This window comes from Sinocyclocheilus grahami, unplaced genomic scaffold (genome assembly GCF_001515645.1).
Source record: "Sinocyclocheilus grahami isolate Dianchi unplaced genomic scaffold, SAMN03320097.WGS_v1.1 scaffold1010.1, whole genome shotgun sequence".
NCBI classification, from domain to species: Eukaryota; Metazoa; Chordata; class Actinopteri; order Cypriniformes; family Cyprinidae; genus Sinocyclocheilus; species Sinocyclocheilus grahami.
Window position 1 is genome coordinate 332,976 of NW_015506189.1, and position 16,306 is coordinate 349,281.

Below are 16,306 nucleotides of genomic sequence, written 5' to 3' on the forward strand. Positions count from 1 at the left end.
GTTGACGGTAGCCACTGACATCCATAGTATTTTTTTAGTACTTTTAAAAAAAAATTTTTTTTTATACATATTATGGAAGTCATCGACTATTTGGTTACCACCATTCTTCAAAATATTTTCTTTTGTGTTGAACAGAAGAAGGAAACTCGCACAGGTTTGGAACAACTTGATGGCGAGTACATTTTTTTCTGTGACTATACCTTTAAAGTCTGTATGAAATGCTATATGCTACTCATTTTACTTGGTAAAATAGTAATAACATAGTATTTTGTTTAGTATTTATTTTAAAGTACCAGAGTATTACCATGTGATACCATCACAGTAAGCACAATAGCAAACTCAATGGTAATATATCCAAAACAACGCACTTAAATATATACACTACCATTCAAAATTTAATACTTTCAAGTAATAATATTCTACAATATTACTGTTTTACACAATATTACTATTTTACTGTTTTTTAAAATTAAATAAATGTAGACTTCTTTCAAAAACAGTGTAAAATCTTTCTGACTGCAAACCTTGAACGGTAGTGTACAGTGGAACTAAACAATTGCTATATTTATGTACCATGGTATGCATGAATATAGTACATAGTAAACAAGTACTATGGATAATATGTTACTATGTACTATTATTATATCATTTAATTTGATTTATTTTTGGACATTTAACATGGTACCATGTAAATACCATGGTATCCCAACACTAACCATAGTTTAATCACAGTATTTGTAATAAAACTGTGGTTATACAAGTTGTAATCAATACGCCAAAAATATGGTTACTACACACTTACTACAATAAAAACACGGTTAATTTTCATAAGGGATATGAATCTCAGTATGCAAATGCTATTTGCTACTACTTTTACTTAATCTGATTATTTCCGGGTTAAACAGGACATTCAAAGCAATTTATCAGAAATTATTTGGATTTCGAAAAGTGGATGCATAAATACCACAGTGGAGCCAGATGGTTTGAGGGGAGGGGTTGAAAATGAAGAGGGATTTGTCACATGAGCCGAAGAATGAAAGTTGCTTTGATAAATGATTCTGAAGACAAATGTTTAAATTAGGAATGGTATGCACCAATGATTTGCACACAACAAAATCAGGAATTTCCATAAAAGAAATAAATAGGGTCACTTTAGATTTCATATTGCATTAACATCCGTGGCATAGCCCAGATAATTTGATCTTGGAAAAATCTGATGAGAAATATTTCAGATCATACTGGAATCTTTTTATTGCATACTTATCAGAGAAAACAAACCACTTAAGTAGCCTTAATGGCAAGCCAGATATTACCTGAGTACATTAGAACAGATGCCTGAAATGTTACGGTTTTCTGCCAGCTGTTCTGTCTGCCAGTTTAGTACAGCAAGAGACTCTGAAATTCTACTGCAAACAATGCAAGGCGGCGCACACGCATGCACATGTGTCTAAATACACACACACACACACACACACACACACACACACACAGTTGAAACAGACATGAAGTTTCCAGACAAGTACACCCAACTGCCGAGTAAAGCGGGCCATGTCAGTGATTAGCTGTCAGAGCGTAGGCATCCTCCTCATTGGAATTAAAGAGGTGCAATTAGGAGGAGGAGGAAGTCTCATACATCAAACTGGCTTTGAACTGAGGAGACGGCACACAGACTGAGAAAGAGAGAGAGAGAGAGAGCTCACCAAGACTCACTTTATCATTGTGAAACTTTGATTGTTTAGCAGAAGCACACACACACTTTCTTTCCTTCTCTAAAACACACATTCTTACCCGGTAACCCTGCAACTAGCCATCTCTCCATAACAATACAGCCCTCTTATCTCTGTTCATATAAAAGGAACCTTTGATCTCTCACAACATGCAAAAAAATGAGGACTGCAACAAAAAGGCTGGTCACAAAGTCAAAAACATGACGGGGGAATTAAAAAAAGTGCGAGAAAGAGAGAGAGCGAGTGAAAGTGCTCCTCAACATCACACAGAATTTTCTCATCCTCCAGCAGAGCAGCTCCCACAGAGCATCCGTGTCTGTCCCAGACTGTCTGAAAAACAGATTTGAGTAATTTTGCCCTTTAAAAATGCATGCGTTCCTGTATTATTCATCTTCAGGCTGCATGCGGATTCTAAACATCGGCATGAGAAGGACTATTTTCTCGTCTGAATGAAGAGCATTGTTAAGCCCAATCAGAACCACCGGCTAATGATGGCATTCTACCAGAGTAATGAACCAACCTGAACCAACTGATGAGGGACATGAAGTGACAACCCATAGGAAAAAAAATCGCAAATGAGATTCCTTTAATATTGTATTTTGTTCTCCTAGAAAGCAATGAGTTTGAGAGCAATTGTTAAAAGTCTCCAGCTTATACCCCAGTCTCATTCCTTAGGATAAATAAAAAAGACATCTGTTGAAAATGAGGCATCTGTTGACACAGTATGGAGCTATAAAATGAATGTGGCCAGCATAACACAAATAATTTGGGCTATGGGGGAATCTGAGCAGTGTCTTGAGCAGTTTGAGGCATTGGCTGCGTTTACACTTGGCATTAACAAGCGACCTGTATCCGGATGTTGTACACATACACATTGAAAAGACAAGTGTATACGTGCTTCTGATCGGAATGTTATCCGATCAGCGTGTCCTGGTCCAGAGGTAGTCGAGGATGCATTGTGATCGGATCTCAGTGTAATGTAAACGCAATCCAGCCATTGTGTCTGCATTCGCAGTTTGACATCACGCAAAACGCCGCCCCCTCTCTCCCGATCTGTCGGAAGAACAGAGCGCTAGTGAGACTCGAACATTTATTTTAATTTGTAAAATGTCTCACGACTGAAAATAGTTTTCAAAAGAAAACCCACCACTTCAGGTAGACTTTGCACCGCAGACTTATTTAAATATTGCGCGGGAAATACAGATCCGATCGGTTATCCAGATCGAGAAGTCAGCTGATGTTGCCAAGTGTAAACGCGCCATGTCCTTATTGTCTGATGATCCGATCAGCCATTGTTGAGATCTCTTAAGACAGGGGTGCCCAAACTCGGACCTGGAGGACCGCTGTCATGTAGAGTTTAGCTGGCTGGAAGTTTCTAGTATGCCTAGATTAGCTGTATAACCCTGATTAGCTGGTTCATGTGCGTTTAATTGGGGTTAGAGCTGAACTCTGATGATCCGATCAGCCATTGTTGAGATCTCTTAAGACAGGGGTGCCCAAACTCGGACCTGGAGGACCGCTGTCATGTAGAGTTTAGCTGGCTGGAAGTTTCTAGTATGCCTAGATTAGCTGTATAACCCAGATTAGCTGGTTCATGTGCGTTTAATTGGGGTTAGAGCTGAACTCTGCAGGACAGTGGTCCTCCAGGAGAAGGACTGGACAACCCTGTCTTAAGAAACTTTAGAGCTGGGGATCTCAACTCTGGCCCTCAAGATCCACTTTCCTGCAGAGTTTAGATCCAACCCTAATCAAACACACCTGAAGCTAATCAAGGTTACAGGCAGGTGAGTTTGATCGAGATTGGAACTAAACTCTGGAGGAGAGTGGACCTTGAGGGCCAGAGTTGAGAATCCTTGCTTTAGAGAAGAGGCAACTAAAATTATATTAAAACAGGGGTGCTCAATCCTGTTCCTGGAGCTCTACCTTCCTGCAAGGTCCAGCTCCAAACCTGATCAAACACAACTGAAGCAACTCATTAAGACCCTCAGAAGCAATTGATAATTTCAGACAAGTGTGTTTGATCAGGGTTCGATCTCGACTCTGCAGGTAGGCAGATATCTGGGAACAGGATTGGGCACCCCTGTATTAAAACATAAAGGAAGGGTTATTTTCATAATAATGTTATGTAGACCTCTAACTAGCCTTAAAGGGGTCATATGATGCGATTTAAATTTTTCCTTTCTCTTTTGAGTGTTACAAGCTCTTGGTGCATAAAGAAGATCTGTAAAGTTGCAAAGACTAAAGTCTCAAATCCAAATAGATATTCTTTATAAAAGTTAAGAGTCAGCCACGCCTACCTAAAACGGCTCGTTCTAACCCGCCCCCACATATCTACGTCGCTATGTGGGAAGATTTGCATAACGCCGCCCAAATGTTCACGCAAAGAAAGAAGGCGTAACTTTTATTCTCGCTGTAGTTTTTTTGTTGCCGCCGCCATGACGTAAAGACGCTGTGTGCTTCGTTGTGAAAGCGAAACTACTTTGTTTGGTCTACCAAAAGATAACGATATCTGCTTCGTCATGCCTGGAGCTGATCTGTGCTGGCTGCTGAGGAAATAATACAACTTTGCGATGTGGATCACCGTATCGGCTTTCACCGTGGACGAAGTGGAGTCCAGCCCGGAGTCGTCACATGTCCTTCCGGACACTCCTTTGTCGAAATCGCCGGTCACGCCTTTCTCAAGCCCACCGCCTCTGCTCACTTTAACCCTCCCGCCATTCCTCATGCTAGCCCCCGGCCTCTGCTCACTCTAACCCTCCCGCCGTTCCTCACTCTAGCCCCCGGCCTCTGCTCACTGTAGGCCGCCGCCACCGCTCAGTCTAGGTCGCCGTGTGTGACGCTGTTCAGTTGTGAAAGCGAAACTACTTTGTTTGGCCTTCCAAAAATGGACATTGGCTAGCTGGCCAATCAGAGCACACCTCGCTTTTTCAGAACGATGAGCTTTGTAAAAATCGACACGTATAAGAAAGGCGGGGCATAGAGGAGAAACAATATTGTACAGTATGTGGAAAATAATGTGTTTTTTTAACCTTAAACCGCATAAACACATTTCATTACACCAAATACGCCAAATAATGTTCTTTTTAGCAGCATCATATGACCCCCTTAAAGGGATAGTTCACCCAAAAATGGAAATTACCACATGATTTACTCACCCTCAAGCCATCCTAGGTGTATATGACTTTCTTCTTTCAGACGAATACAATCAGAGTTGTATTAAAAAAATGTCCTGGCTCTTCCAAGCTTTATAATGACAGTGAATGGGGGTTGAGATTTTGAAGCCCAAAAAGTGCGTCCATTCATCATAAAAAGGCCTTCTGAAGCGAATCGATGCATTTGTGTAGGAAAAATATTCTTATTTTTACGCTTTATAAGCCATAATCTCTAGCTTCCGCTAAATGTTATATTACTGTTCACGAGAGAGTGGCGTTCCAGCCGATGACGTAGGCGTAGCATAAGCTCCGGTGAGAAGTGATGAACACAGAAGCGCAGAAAAGAGAGCAAAACAAAACACCAGTCACGAATTAGAAGTACAAAATGAATATTTGTACAGAAACATGTCAGAGGATTTTGATATAAGCCAAGAGGAGGTTTTCCTTTGCTGTGAACAAAACTTGGCTCTAGTGGACTGTCTCACCAGAGTTTACACTACGCCTACGTCATCTTCTGTAATGCCACTCTCTAGTAAATGTGCGTACGACAGTTAGCGGAGGCTAGAGATTACGGTTTATAAAGTTTTAAATATGGATATTTTTCTTACATAAATGTATCGCTTCATTTTAGAAGGCCTTTTTTAACCATTCGAAGCCGTGTGGAGTATTTTTATGATGGATGAACGCACTTTTTTGGCCTTCAAAATATTGACCCTAATTCACTTCCATTATAAAGCTTGAAAATTTTTTTTTTAATAAATTTAACTCCAGTTGTATTTAACCTGAAAGAAGAAAGTCATATACAGGTGCATCTCAATAAATTAGAGTGTCATGGAAAAGTTAATTTATTTCAGTAATTCAACTCAAATTGTGAAACTCGTGTATTAAATAAATTCAATACACACAGACTGAAGTAGTTTAAGTCTTTGGTTCTTTTAATTGTGATGATTTTGGCTCACATTTAACAAAAACCCACCAATTCACTATCTCAACAAATTAGAATACTTCATAAGACCAATAAAAAAACATTTTTAGTGAATTGTTGGCCTTCTGGAAAGTATGTTCATTTACTGTACATGTACTCAATACTTGGTAGGGGCTCCTTTTGCTTTAATTACTGCCTCAATTCGGCGTGGCATGGAGGTGATCAGTTTGTGGCACTGCTGAGGTGGTATGGAAGCCCAGGTTTCTTTGACAGTGGCCTTCAGCTCATCTACATTTTTTGGTCTCTTGTTTCTCATTTTCCTCTTGACAATACACCATAGATTCTCTATGGGGTTCAGGTCTGGTGAGTTTGCTGGCCAGTCAAGCACACCAACACCATGGTAATTTAACCAACTTTTGGTGCTTTTGGCAGTGTGGGCAGGTGCCAAATCCTGCTGGAAAATGAAATCAGCATCTTCAAAAAGCTGGTCAGCAGAAGGAAGCATGAAGTGCTCCAAAATTTCTTGGTAAACGGGTGCAGTGACGTTGGTTTTCAAAAAACACAATGGACCAACACCAGCAGATGACATTGCACCCCAAATCATCACAGACTGTGGAAACTTAACACTGGACTTCAAGCAACTTGTGCTATAAGCTTCTCCACCCTTCCTCCAGACTCTAGGACCTTGGTTTTGAGGGTGAATAAATCATTGGGTAATTTTCATTTTTGAGTGAAATATGCCTTTAATATATCCCAAAAACGTTCCAGATCATATTCAACGTCTTCAGTTTGTCTTCATTTGAATCATTTTTCCTTTAGTCTCTGTTGGCATTGGCCTGAAGGAAATTCCAAAAATCAACCCATAGAATTATAAAGGGCAATCTTTCACATATCCTTTCAAAATCAACAATCACAGTGTATCATATTCATTCTTTACCCTTGCAGCACTGTAGGGAAGTCAAGAGTCTAAAAAGAAAAGGTTGCAGAGATGACAACACGCAAGTGATTTCAGCGTTTCCTCAGAAGAAAAGGCCACCCAGTGTTGGCAAAGTCAAGCAGTGCATTAAAGACTAAGTGCAGCGTTGGGGAAAGTGGCGTTTACTGACAGAAGGTACATGCTTGGAACGGGAGCCTTTATTTCGCTCATGACATTTAGTTTCCGTGGTGCCCGGGGGAGGCAGCTGTTCTATTGGAGCTCGGCGGAGCAGAAAAGCTGGATAGATTTCTGAACGGCCATGGAGTCTGCATCTTTACACTACCCCTCTATTTACACAGGGATTACTCTCTCATTCCTGAAAAGGGATAGAGAGAGGTAGCAGAGAGAAGGACAAGGTGATTTGAGTATAAATAAGTAGGTCCACACAGAATCAGGGCCCCCAGAATGCTGAAGAAAATTTTCTGCAGAATTTACAGAGACGTCTGTCATTTATAAAACCCTGCAAACATGTCCCTGCAGGGCCCATGCTGGCTTTTTGCGGGCACAGTGGGCTAGGGCCAGCCCACACCAAACCTAAACAGGCCCAGTGCGGGCTTGCCCAGGTGAGGCCCACAGCTTTGGGCTCACCGCAGGCTTTTTGTGAGCAGGCCACACTAGTGGACTGTCCACATTAATCCTACGATGGCCCAGTGTGAGCCAGCCCATCCGGGCCCAGAGCAACTTTTGTATCCTTTGGGCCCATGCAGGTTTTGTGTAGGCAGCCCTGTAATGCAACTAGGAGAATACAAACAACATTAACTGGCCATTCTTTAGCCACTCAATTGAAGTGAAATGACTCAAACCAAAAGACACCTTTTCAGAATCTGTTGTTTCATATATGCCAGGGATCCTCAAATCTGGTTCACGAGAGCCACTTAACTGCAGATTTTAGTTCTAACCTTAATCAAACATACCTGAGCATGCTAATCAATGTCTTCAAGCTCATTAGAAAATCACAGTTGGGTGAGTTTGATCAAAGTTGGAGCTAAAGTTTGCAGGAAAGTGGATCTCACGAGCCACATTTGAGGTCTAACAGACACAAGCCTATTAATAAGAATTTTGTGAGCAGTTTTCTTCCTCTTATTAATTTGCTATCAGTCAACTTCTATCAGTCTTACATTGCTTTGTTTGCTTTATTTTTTTTAATTTTGTGTCTTTACATTTTTGGCTATATGTAGCTGTAGTAACCTGAACTGAATGTTTTCTATTTTGTATTTAATAAATTGATTTGAAATCCCTTTGATTACTGTACATTTTTGACAATAAAGACATTAGTTATGTGGTGACTGCATCCATTTCAGATGTATAATAACTGTTTTCCCCAAAGACTTCAGTTATAGCAGCTGGAAAGTATTTAAAGTGAAACAGATGTATTGTTGTAGATCAGGGGTGCCCAACCCTGCTCCTGGCGATCGACTGTCCTGCAAAGTTTAGCTCCAACTCTAATCAAAGACACCTGCCTTTAATTTTTAAGTGATCCTGAAGACCCTAATTAGTTGCTTCAGGTGTGTTTGATTAGGGTTGGAGCTGAACTTTGCAGGACAGTCGATCGCCAGGAGCAGGGTTGGGCACCCCTGTTGTAGATTAATAGTGCGGGCCCTGTGTGGGCATAGTGAGGGCTTCCTGGGGGCTAAGTGAGGGCTGCCCGTGCAGGGCCAGCGCTAAGAGGCCAAAGTTTTGCCATTGAGCAAATTCTCAGGGGCCCTGCGCTGGCAGCCCGCTGGGGCCCCTAAGGCTAAAGGGCCAGTGCAGGCTTGTTTGCAGGGAATGGTACAAATCTCTGTCCCTCTCTGTTAAAGGTAAAGTGTGTAATTTCAGGGCCACTAGGTTCACCAAACAGGTTCATAAACTTCTCCTATCTGCCATTAGTTGGACAAACAGAACCCACGTTCATGAGTCCCACTGGAAACAAATGGCATTGGTTGTTCAGTGTAAACAACATTTAAACCCATTTAAATCCATTCGGTAGAATTCCACATACTTTCCATCAGAGTCAATGTAGAAGCTGCGAAAAAATCTGCAGATTGCATCTGGTCCTATGAACGAGTGAGCTTGTTTTTTAAAGTAGCTGAAAATCTGAAAGCAGGGGTGGTGGGTGGATGATTTAAGCCCCTCTGTAGTACAGTCACATGACCCGGTGCTCTCCTTTGAGGACGGGGCCTCTTAAACAGTTGCCACAGTAATGCACTCTCTGCCCTGTGAACCCCAACTAACCTTTATTCCCTGTGCAACCGAACTGTACCAACACTAGCTCCAAAACATAGTGTTACTCAATAACATCATGAGAGACTGAGGGAGGGACACATAGAGAGATAACAGAACAGAATGAGAGGGCGAGAAAAGATGCTGGACTCTCTCAGAGGAGGGGAAGGGGAATGAGCCCCACTGGGAGCATTATCCAACCCTGTAGGGCCAAAGAGCCCGCTCAGGATTTCCACACTCCAGTTGTAAACAAAGAGCCTTTTGATGCTCTCCCAGCCTCAAAGACATGGATGACTACTCAATCATGTGACCACAGAGCAGCCCTGCCGTTCACACGTACACCGTAGCCACACACAGAGTTACACCCGTTGACATATACAAAGTCACATTACTGATGGAAAGGAGACCTTTGGACAAAAGGAGGCAGCATGTGCACCTGCAGAAAGGGACAAAGATATGCAAAAACATGCAGTCATTTCTCGAGATCTGAATGTGCGTGCACACAAATGAACACAATATGTCTTATTTCGAATTTTCCGGCATTACACACACATTTCTGCAAAGAGAGGCATGGGCTCTATTCAACCCTTCTCTCTTTTTTGCTAGTGCTGAGCACTCTGAGAAACAGCGAGAGGCAGAAAAACATGTCATGCAAGAGGGAGCCTATTGTGCCATGAAGGGAACAGATGGAACCTCCCACAAACCACTGGGCCCTTTATTCTCCCGCCTCCCTAAAAAAAAACAGCATCACAAACAGCAACATTGGCTCTGCTCACCCATAATGCACCTTTGCTTCTACATCCACTCAGGCGTTCTTACAAAGATGTGAGGGTGTCCACGTGCAGTCTTGCAGGCAGAGATTCAGTTATGTGTGACTAACACTTGCTGTGCACGTCACGGGAATCCCCAAACACAACTTGTGCATACCCCGCCTAGGTATTGCCTCTTAAACGTTCCTCCCAGCAGTCACTTGCAATCTGCGGGGCTCAAAATCCCGTCGTGAGCACGTGTGCCAGCAGGAGAATTAGGCAAGAAGAGTTTGAGAATCTCAAAAAATTGGCGTGTGGATATGTGCGAATTAGAAAGAAATCAAGGAAAAAAGATCCAAAAAGTCCAATTGTTACATTTTCTGATAACAAGAAAAAATTATACAAGGGTGTTGTGGCTGGCTTTCAGAGATCGAGGTAGTTGCTCAGGTGTTCTGGTTGAATTCTAGGTAGTTGCTTACTGGCCAAGTCCGCCATGAAGTCCCTGAATATTCTGTTCCTTAAGCCCAAAGTATACTTCAGTTTTTACGTGCACGTTAACGCATGCATACAATGCGCGGGACGTGACTTTCATCATCACAATATTATCCGCATACTATACGCGCACCACCTGGTTTTTGTAACTGTGCATACTTTGTACGTGCAGGTCGCACATGTGCATTGAATTTGTTTTGCACTAATCTGTTGTTCCACAAGGTGGCAACACTGGCCCAGGCCGCTGTTTCACAGCAGAAAATGAAACTAAAAATATGGAGCAATAACAGCAACAAAACAGCGGAGACTGCAACAACAACAGACACCTGCATTGACAAGCACTTGTGTGAGAGTTTTATGAAATTGCTGCAAATTTAGTTTAAAAGAGCACATTACAGAATACTTTTTTATCGGTCATAACTTCTGGAGAAATATAGCACAGACACTGGACTAAGATGAAGCTTTCTAGAGCGCATGTGTCAGCTGCCTGAGTTCACGCACACTATCAAATGAAGTATACTTTGGGCTTTAGATGTACAGTAGATTGGGTCCTTCCTTTAATGTTAATCTACATGATTCTTCCACCCATTGTATCTAAGAAAAGTAATATAATTTATCATTTATTTCCATAGTTTGGGATGGGTTACAGTGGGTTATGAAGTTAGGGATAGGGATTATGTAACTCTTAACCAGGGGTGTTCCTGGAGGGCCTCTTTCCTGTAGAGTTTAACTCTTATTAAACACAACTGTAGCAGATAATCAAGGTCTGCAAGATTACTAGAAGCGTCCATGTAGGTGTGCTGAAGCAGGCTGAAGATAAACTCTGCAGGACGGTGGCCATCCAGGAGCTGGATTGGACACCCCTGAACAATGAGCAACACTAATAGTGATGCTTCTGTTAGCAGCCACCACGAATCACACAAAAATCACACACCCATAAAAGCTCAGATACCACAAATGCTGAGCTTCACGGATAAGCTGGAAGTATCTCATCCCAAGAAGGAAGTGTTGAGTGATAGGGTGCACTAATCTAGGCCATGATGGGTAGAGGGGAGCTTGGGTACTTCGGCCCCTGCCGGCCCTTGCTGTTTACTTAACTTCCCCTCTTCTTCAACACCACTGCTGGTGCAGCTGGACAACCACATGGGCCAAAAAGGGGAGGTGTGTGTGTGTGTGCATTGTGTGGTAGTAGTGCCTCCACACCCAATTTAAATTCTTCTTCAACACCACTGCTGGTGCAGCTGGACAACCACATGGGCCAAAAAGGGGAGGTGTGTGTGTGTGTGTGCATTGTGTGGTAGTAGTGCCTCCACACCCAATTTAAAATTTCGCTTTATCTCCAGCCCTGACAATTAGAGCTGCCTCTATCTGTCATGGCTTCAGGCTGGGAGACATGGAGGGGCGGCTGACAGACAGGACTTTAATTAAAGTAGTCCCTTCAGCAATGACCATTTAGGCCTAGCTACCGCTAACACAGGGTGGGGAAACAGAGTGAGAGAACGTTGAGAGCTAACAGATAGCGGTAAGCGCTTCACCTCACCACAGGTTTAGATGCTGCCTACCGACTTATGTTCTAAATAAAGGCCTTAAAATGCTTTCTGAAATTAGCTTTCTCCGGGGTGTGCATGTAATTTGGTGCTGAAGTTGTGTGTCATAGTTCAGCTTAGCATACCTGAAAATACTCACAGTGAAGTGACACGAGACGTCTGTTTTTCTTCCAGGAATATGAATCATCTGTGACATGTAGGAGGTTAAGAGCTTTAGTTTGAGTAGAACATGGAACATGCCGTTTGCACGAGCTAGCATTAAAGATTGTCCCCCTCTCATGGACATAGGACTTCCTTCCTGGATATAAAAGTCACTATAACCTGGCCATTTACAACAGACAGGACCATGTCAAGCAAGATGATATTAAGTTCTCTGTTCAAGGACATAATGATAACCAACAGCTAACTCAGTGTCACTCCCCTGGACCTTGGAAACAAATGCTCAGTGCTTTGGCTATGAGCTCATATCCTACGCTCCTGGGCTTCTACAGCATGCAACGTGTGAAGTTGTTTGAAACTTCAAACGACTATCTATGAAGATACATTTTATCCTTTCGCATTTCAGAGCATTAGGATAACACAGAATTTCCATGGTTTAAGAAAACATAAAGGAATAATTCACCTGAAATAAAACTGTCATTCTCTTATGCATATATCATCCCAATACCTTATGTTTTTTTGGCCTTTTTAGAGACAGGAAAATAGAAGTGAGATGGGGGAATAAGACAGGGACGCAACCTAAATCAGACTCAAATCAGGGTCCCCATGAGCCGACAGCTTTAAGACGTCCACAAGACGTCCGGAGCATATGCACAGTCCACGGTTTCACAGCTCGGATGCGTCATTATGCAAAAAGCACACAACAATGGAAGTTTAGTAGAATTTTGAAGCTGCCCTTTTCAATACAATGAAAGTGAATAGTGACAAAGGGCTGTCAAGCTCCAAAAAAATTACAAAAAGCATACATGCATTTTTATTGTTATATTCCAAGTCCTCCGAAGTCAAATGATAACTATGTGAAAAAATATGGTGCATATTGACATTTAAAATGTGACTTTTCCCCTCACAGAAAGTTATCATATGACTTCAGAAGACTTGGAATAAAGTGCACAAGTTATACAGGTTATATGGACTACAGTTACAGCACATTTATGTTCTTTTTTCCCCCCAACTTGACAGCCCCTAGTCACCATTCACTTTCATTGTATGGAAATGATCAGCATGTTGCTACTGGTAATATGTAAATGAGATTTCCTTCATGCATATGAGAGACAGAGGAGCTCAGGGGAGTCTGGTGAGACCTTGCCTCAGTCAGCACAATCAGATGCAATTGTGAAGCAAAGGCTTTTATATATTTGTCACAAAGCCATTGATGATAATTGCTTTTGACTGTGTTAGCAGTATCCTGCTGGTCACTGGCTTCCTGCGTGCACCACACCAACTGCTGCCACTCCTGCCAGTGCTGCTGATTATGATGATGAGAGGAACGGTGGTGATGTAGATAATGATTTAAAATAGATGACACCAAGCTGACGACTCCTGGTGTGCTGCTATAAAGTGTCTTGGTTGCTAGCTTTCCCTGGAAATAGACCATTTATCTTGTCATAATTTGATAAATCCAGCAAAGTAAACCAAAAGATTGAAGGGTGATTCTTAAAAATCTATATTTTCTGCAAGCTTTTTTCAAGATAAATTTAGATGACTTTCCAAAAAAGGACACTTAGAAACTCCAAAAGGACACCAAAGAACCAAATGGTATGAGTCCATATAAGCACATATGAAAGAAAAAAAAAATCAGAATTTTACAGTATGTGTACAGTGCAACAGCAAAGAGCTTTTTTACATTTTAGAGAAGCCAAGTTGCGCTACTGAACAGGACCACATGGAGATGCCAAAAAACCCCTAAACCAACCGCCTGCTGACTGCATATATCTACTACAGTACACAGATCCATTCAGAATAACTAAACACAGCGACATAAACATGACAAATCTAAACATTATCATGAATGTGTGTGGAAACAACGTGAATATACGGAAATGTCTGTGCCTGTGCATAAATACAATGTGCGTCAAGAGCACTCATACACGCATTAATATAACGGACTCACGCATGTTTACTGTACTGTACGACTCCTGTACGCCCCCGCAATCGTCTTTACCTTGATTGCAGTCTTCATCTATCAAAACTTTACTAGCAAGACTGGTTATACAGTCGAGAAACCGTAGTTTGCGTCTCATCTGGCCATATAGCGGTGGGATGTGTTGACAATCCATTCAGTCTGTACTTCACACAGCGCTTGTGATGTGTAAGGGCTCGCGCTCTCCAGAGACAATCACAGAATATGACAGAGCTCGTGTTTTAAAGCAAAACGCACTGGAATGAATAATTCACTTAAAACGCAACGCGAGTCTCTGTTCTCTCTGCAATCTCTGATGTAATCAGCCTGGTTTCCTTTATATTAGCGCTGTTTTGGACGGATTGTTTGAATGCATTCGCGTACTGGATCATTGGACTGAAAACGTTCCTGGAGTTTAGTGGCTTAAAATTATCTAATCGTAAGCAGAGTAGCAAAATAGGGTTAAAGGGTTAGATTAGAAATTGTGCTTTAGTAATTTTGCGTTAATTGCGTTAAATTATTTTAATGCGTTATGGATTGTAAAATGAATCGCATGCGTTAACGCTTTAACGATGACAGCCCTAGTTATAATGCATCTCAGTTCACTATGGGAATGGTCTGATATATATTTTGTTGACATTTTCTCAAACACCAATAGTGCGCTGCTAGCCCCACCCACATGTGGAGAAGCAGAGTGCAGCTCAAATGCCACAAGATGTGATCAATCAGTATGCACATTTCAGCAGGGATTATAAAGATCTTTACAGAAGTTGGAGCAGAACACTAGTGGCCGTTATCTTAGTGCAAACAGAAAGGAAAATATCCCTCCCTCCATCTATTTGACAGAGAAAAGTCCCTGTAGGCAAACACAGAGGTGTTAATGGATTTTACCATGGGATGTGGGAGGGTACTGTCAGACATCATACACAGCAGCAAGATTGATAAGGAAGGGGCGGCCTCTCTGTGGGCCGTCTGGGAGTTAGCTGCTAGACAAGGGAATTGCTCTTAGATGAAGGATCAGGTTAAATGTTATGCTGTTGTCGCAGTAGTAGCTGTAGACTGTGTCCACTCTGAGACCCAAAGTGTAGGTTCACTGATTGGGGAGGCGTGACTGTTCTCACTGAGCTTATTGAAGGTGTTGGCAGTTGCCATGACAGCCAACTGAAGCAATAACATATCATCTTTCCTCCAGTGGCCACATCATACAGTCTCTCTGAAACTTGACATGAAAGTCTTTAACTCGCACCGTCAGTGGTCACATTTTAAAAGGTTAGTTCACCCAAAAACGAAAATTCTGTCACTAATTACTCGCCCTCATTTCATTCTAAACCCGTAAGACCTCTGTTCATCTTCAGAACACAAATTAAGATGTTTTTGATGAAATTCCAGAGCTTTCTGACCCTGCATAGACAACAACGCAACCACCATGGTCAAGACCCAGAAATGTAGTAAGGACTTTGTTAAAATAGTCCCTGTGACATCAGTGGTTCAACCGTAATGTTATGAAGCTATGAGAATACTTTTTGTGTGCAATGAAAACAAAAATAACGACTTTATTCAACGGTTTAATCTCTTCCGGGTCAGTCTGCCGCCATTCATGAAAGTAACATAAGTCGTTATTTTAGTTTTCTTTACGCACAAAAATGATTCTCGTAGCATTTATTTTTGTTTGCATTTATGTGCCTTTCAGCTCCAGTTCAACTCCAATCCTAATCAAATATACCTGAACCAGCTAATCATGGCATTTAAGGTAACTCGAAAGCTACAAGAAGGTATATTGGAGCAGGGTTGGAACTGAGGTCTGCAGGAAGTTACCTACCCAAGAGCAGGGTTGGCGACCTCTGACCCAGGGTGTGAGCCAGTATCTCTTGTATGTTAGAGGTGGCTAACTTCCTACAGAGTTTTGCTCCAACCCTAAATTTATTGTATATATATATATATATATATATATATATGGTATTATGTTTTAAACCTCAACAAAGCTCATGGCATATATCTTCAAAAACCCACTTCCTGTCATTTTGACACATATAACGTCAGATAGCCAAAATAAGCATGATGTGTTATATTCAAGAGTCTTTTGCAACTACAATGACGAGAAAGGGAGTGTGTAACAAGGAGAGCAGTGGTACTCACCGCAGGCACGAGTAGCTTGTTAACCTCCTCCACTGCATGCTTAAGCTTGATCTCAGCCCGGTTCTGGGCGTCCTCCACCGTGATGAGCACATGGAGGTCCTCATTCAGATGCTCCCAGTTGGGCTTGCCTCGGTTTTGTTCCTCCTGCACAGAGAGATAAGGAGAGAGAAAAGTTTTAGATGCACTGCTGCTGTACAAAATGTTGACTGCTACAATCAAGGAGGTCTATAAGAAAGTAAAGAAAGGGTCCAAATAATAGACACTTCATGCACTCAGCTGTT

General features: G+C 41.9%; 1 protein-coding gene across 2 annotated transcripts in view; it reads right to left on the reverse strand.

Annotated features, from left to right (window-relative positions):
• LOC107565601 (protein quaking-like) overlaps window positions 1-16,306 on the reverse strand; it is a 70,371-nt gene that overhangs the window by 19,328 nt on the left and 34,737 nt on the right. For both annotated transcript variants that reach the window (XM_016250863.1, XM_016250862.1), the window contains exon 3: window positions 16,026-16,169. In XM_016250863.1, the coding sequence (XP_016106349.1) occupies window positions 16,026-16,169 (144 nt within the window). The remainder of the gene's footprint in view (window positions 1-16,025; window positions 16,170-16,306) is intronic.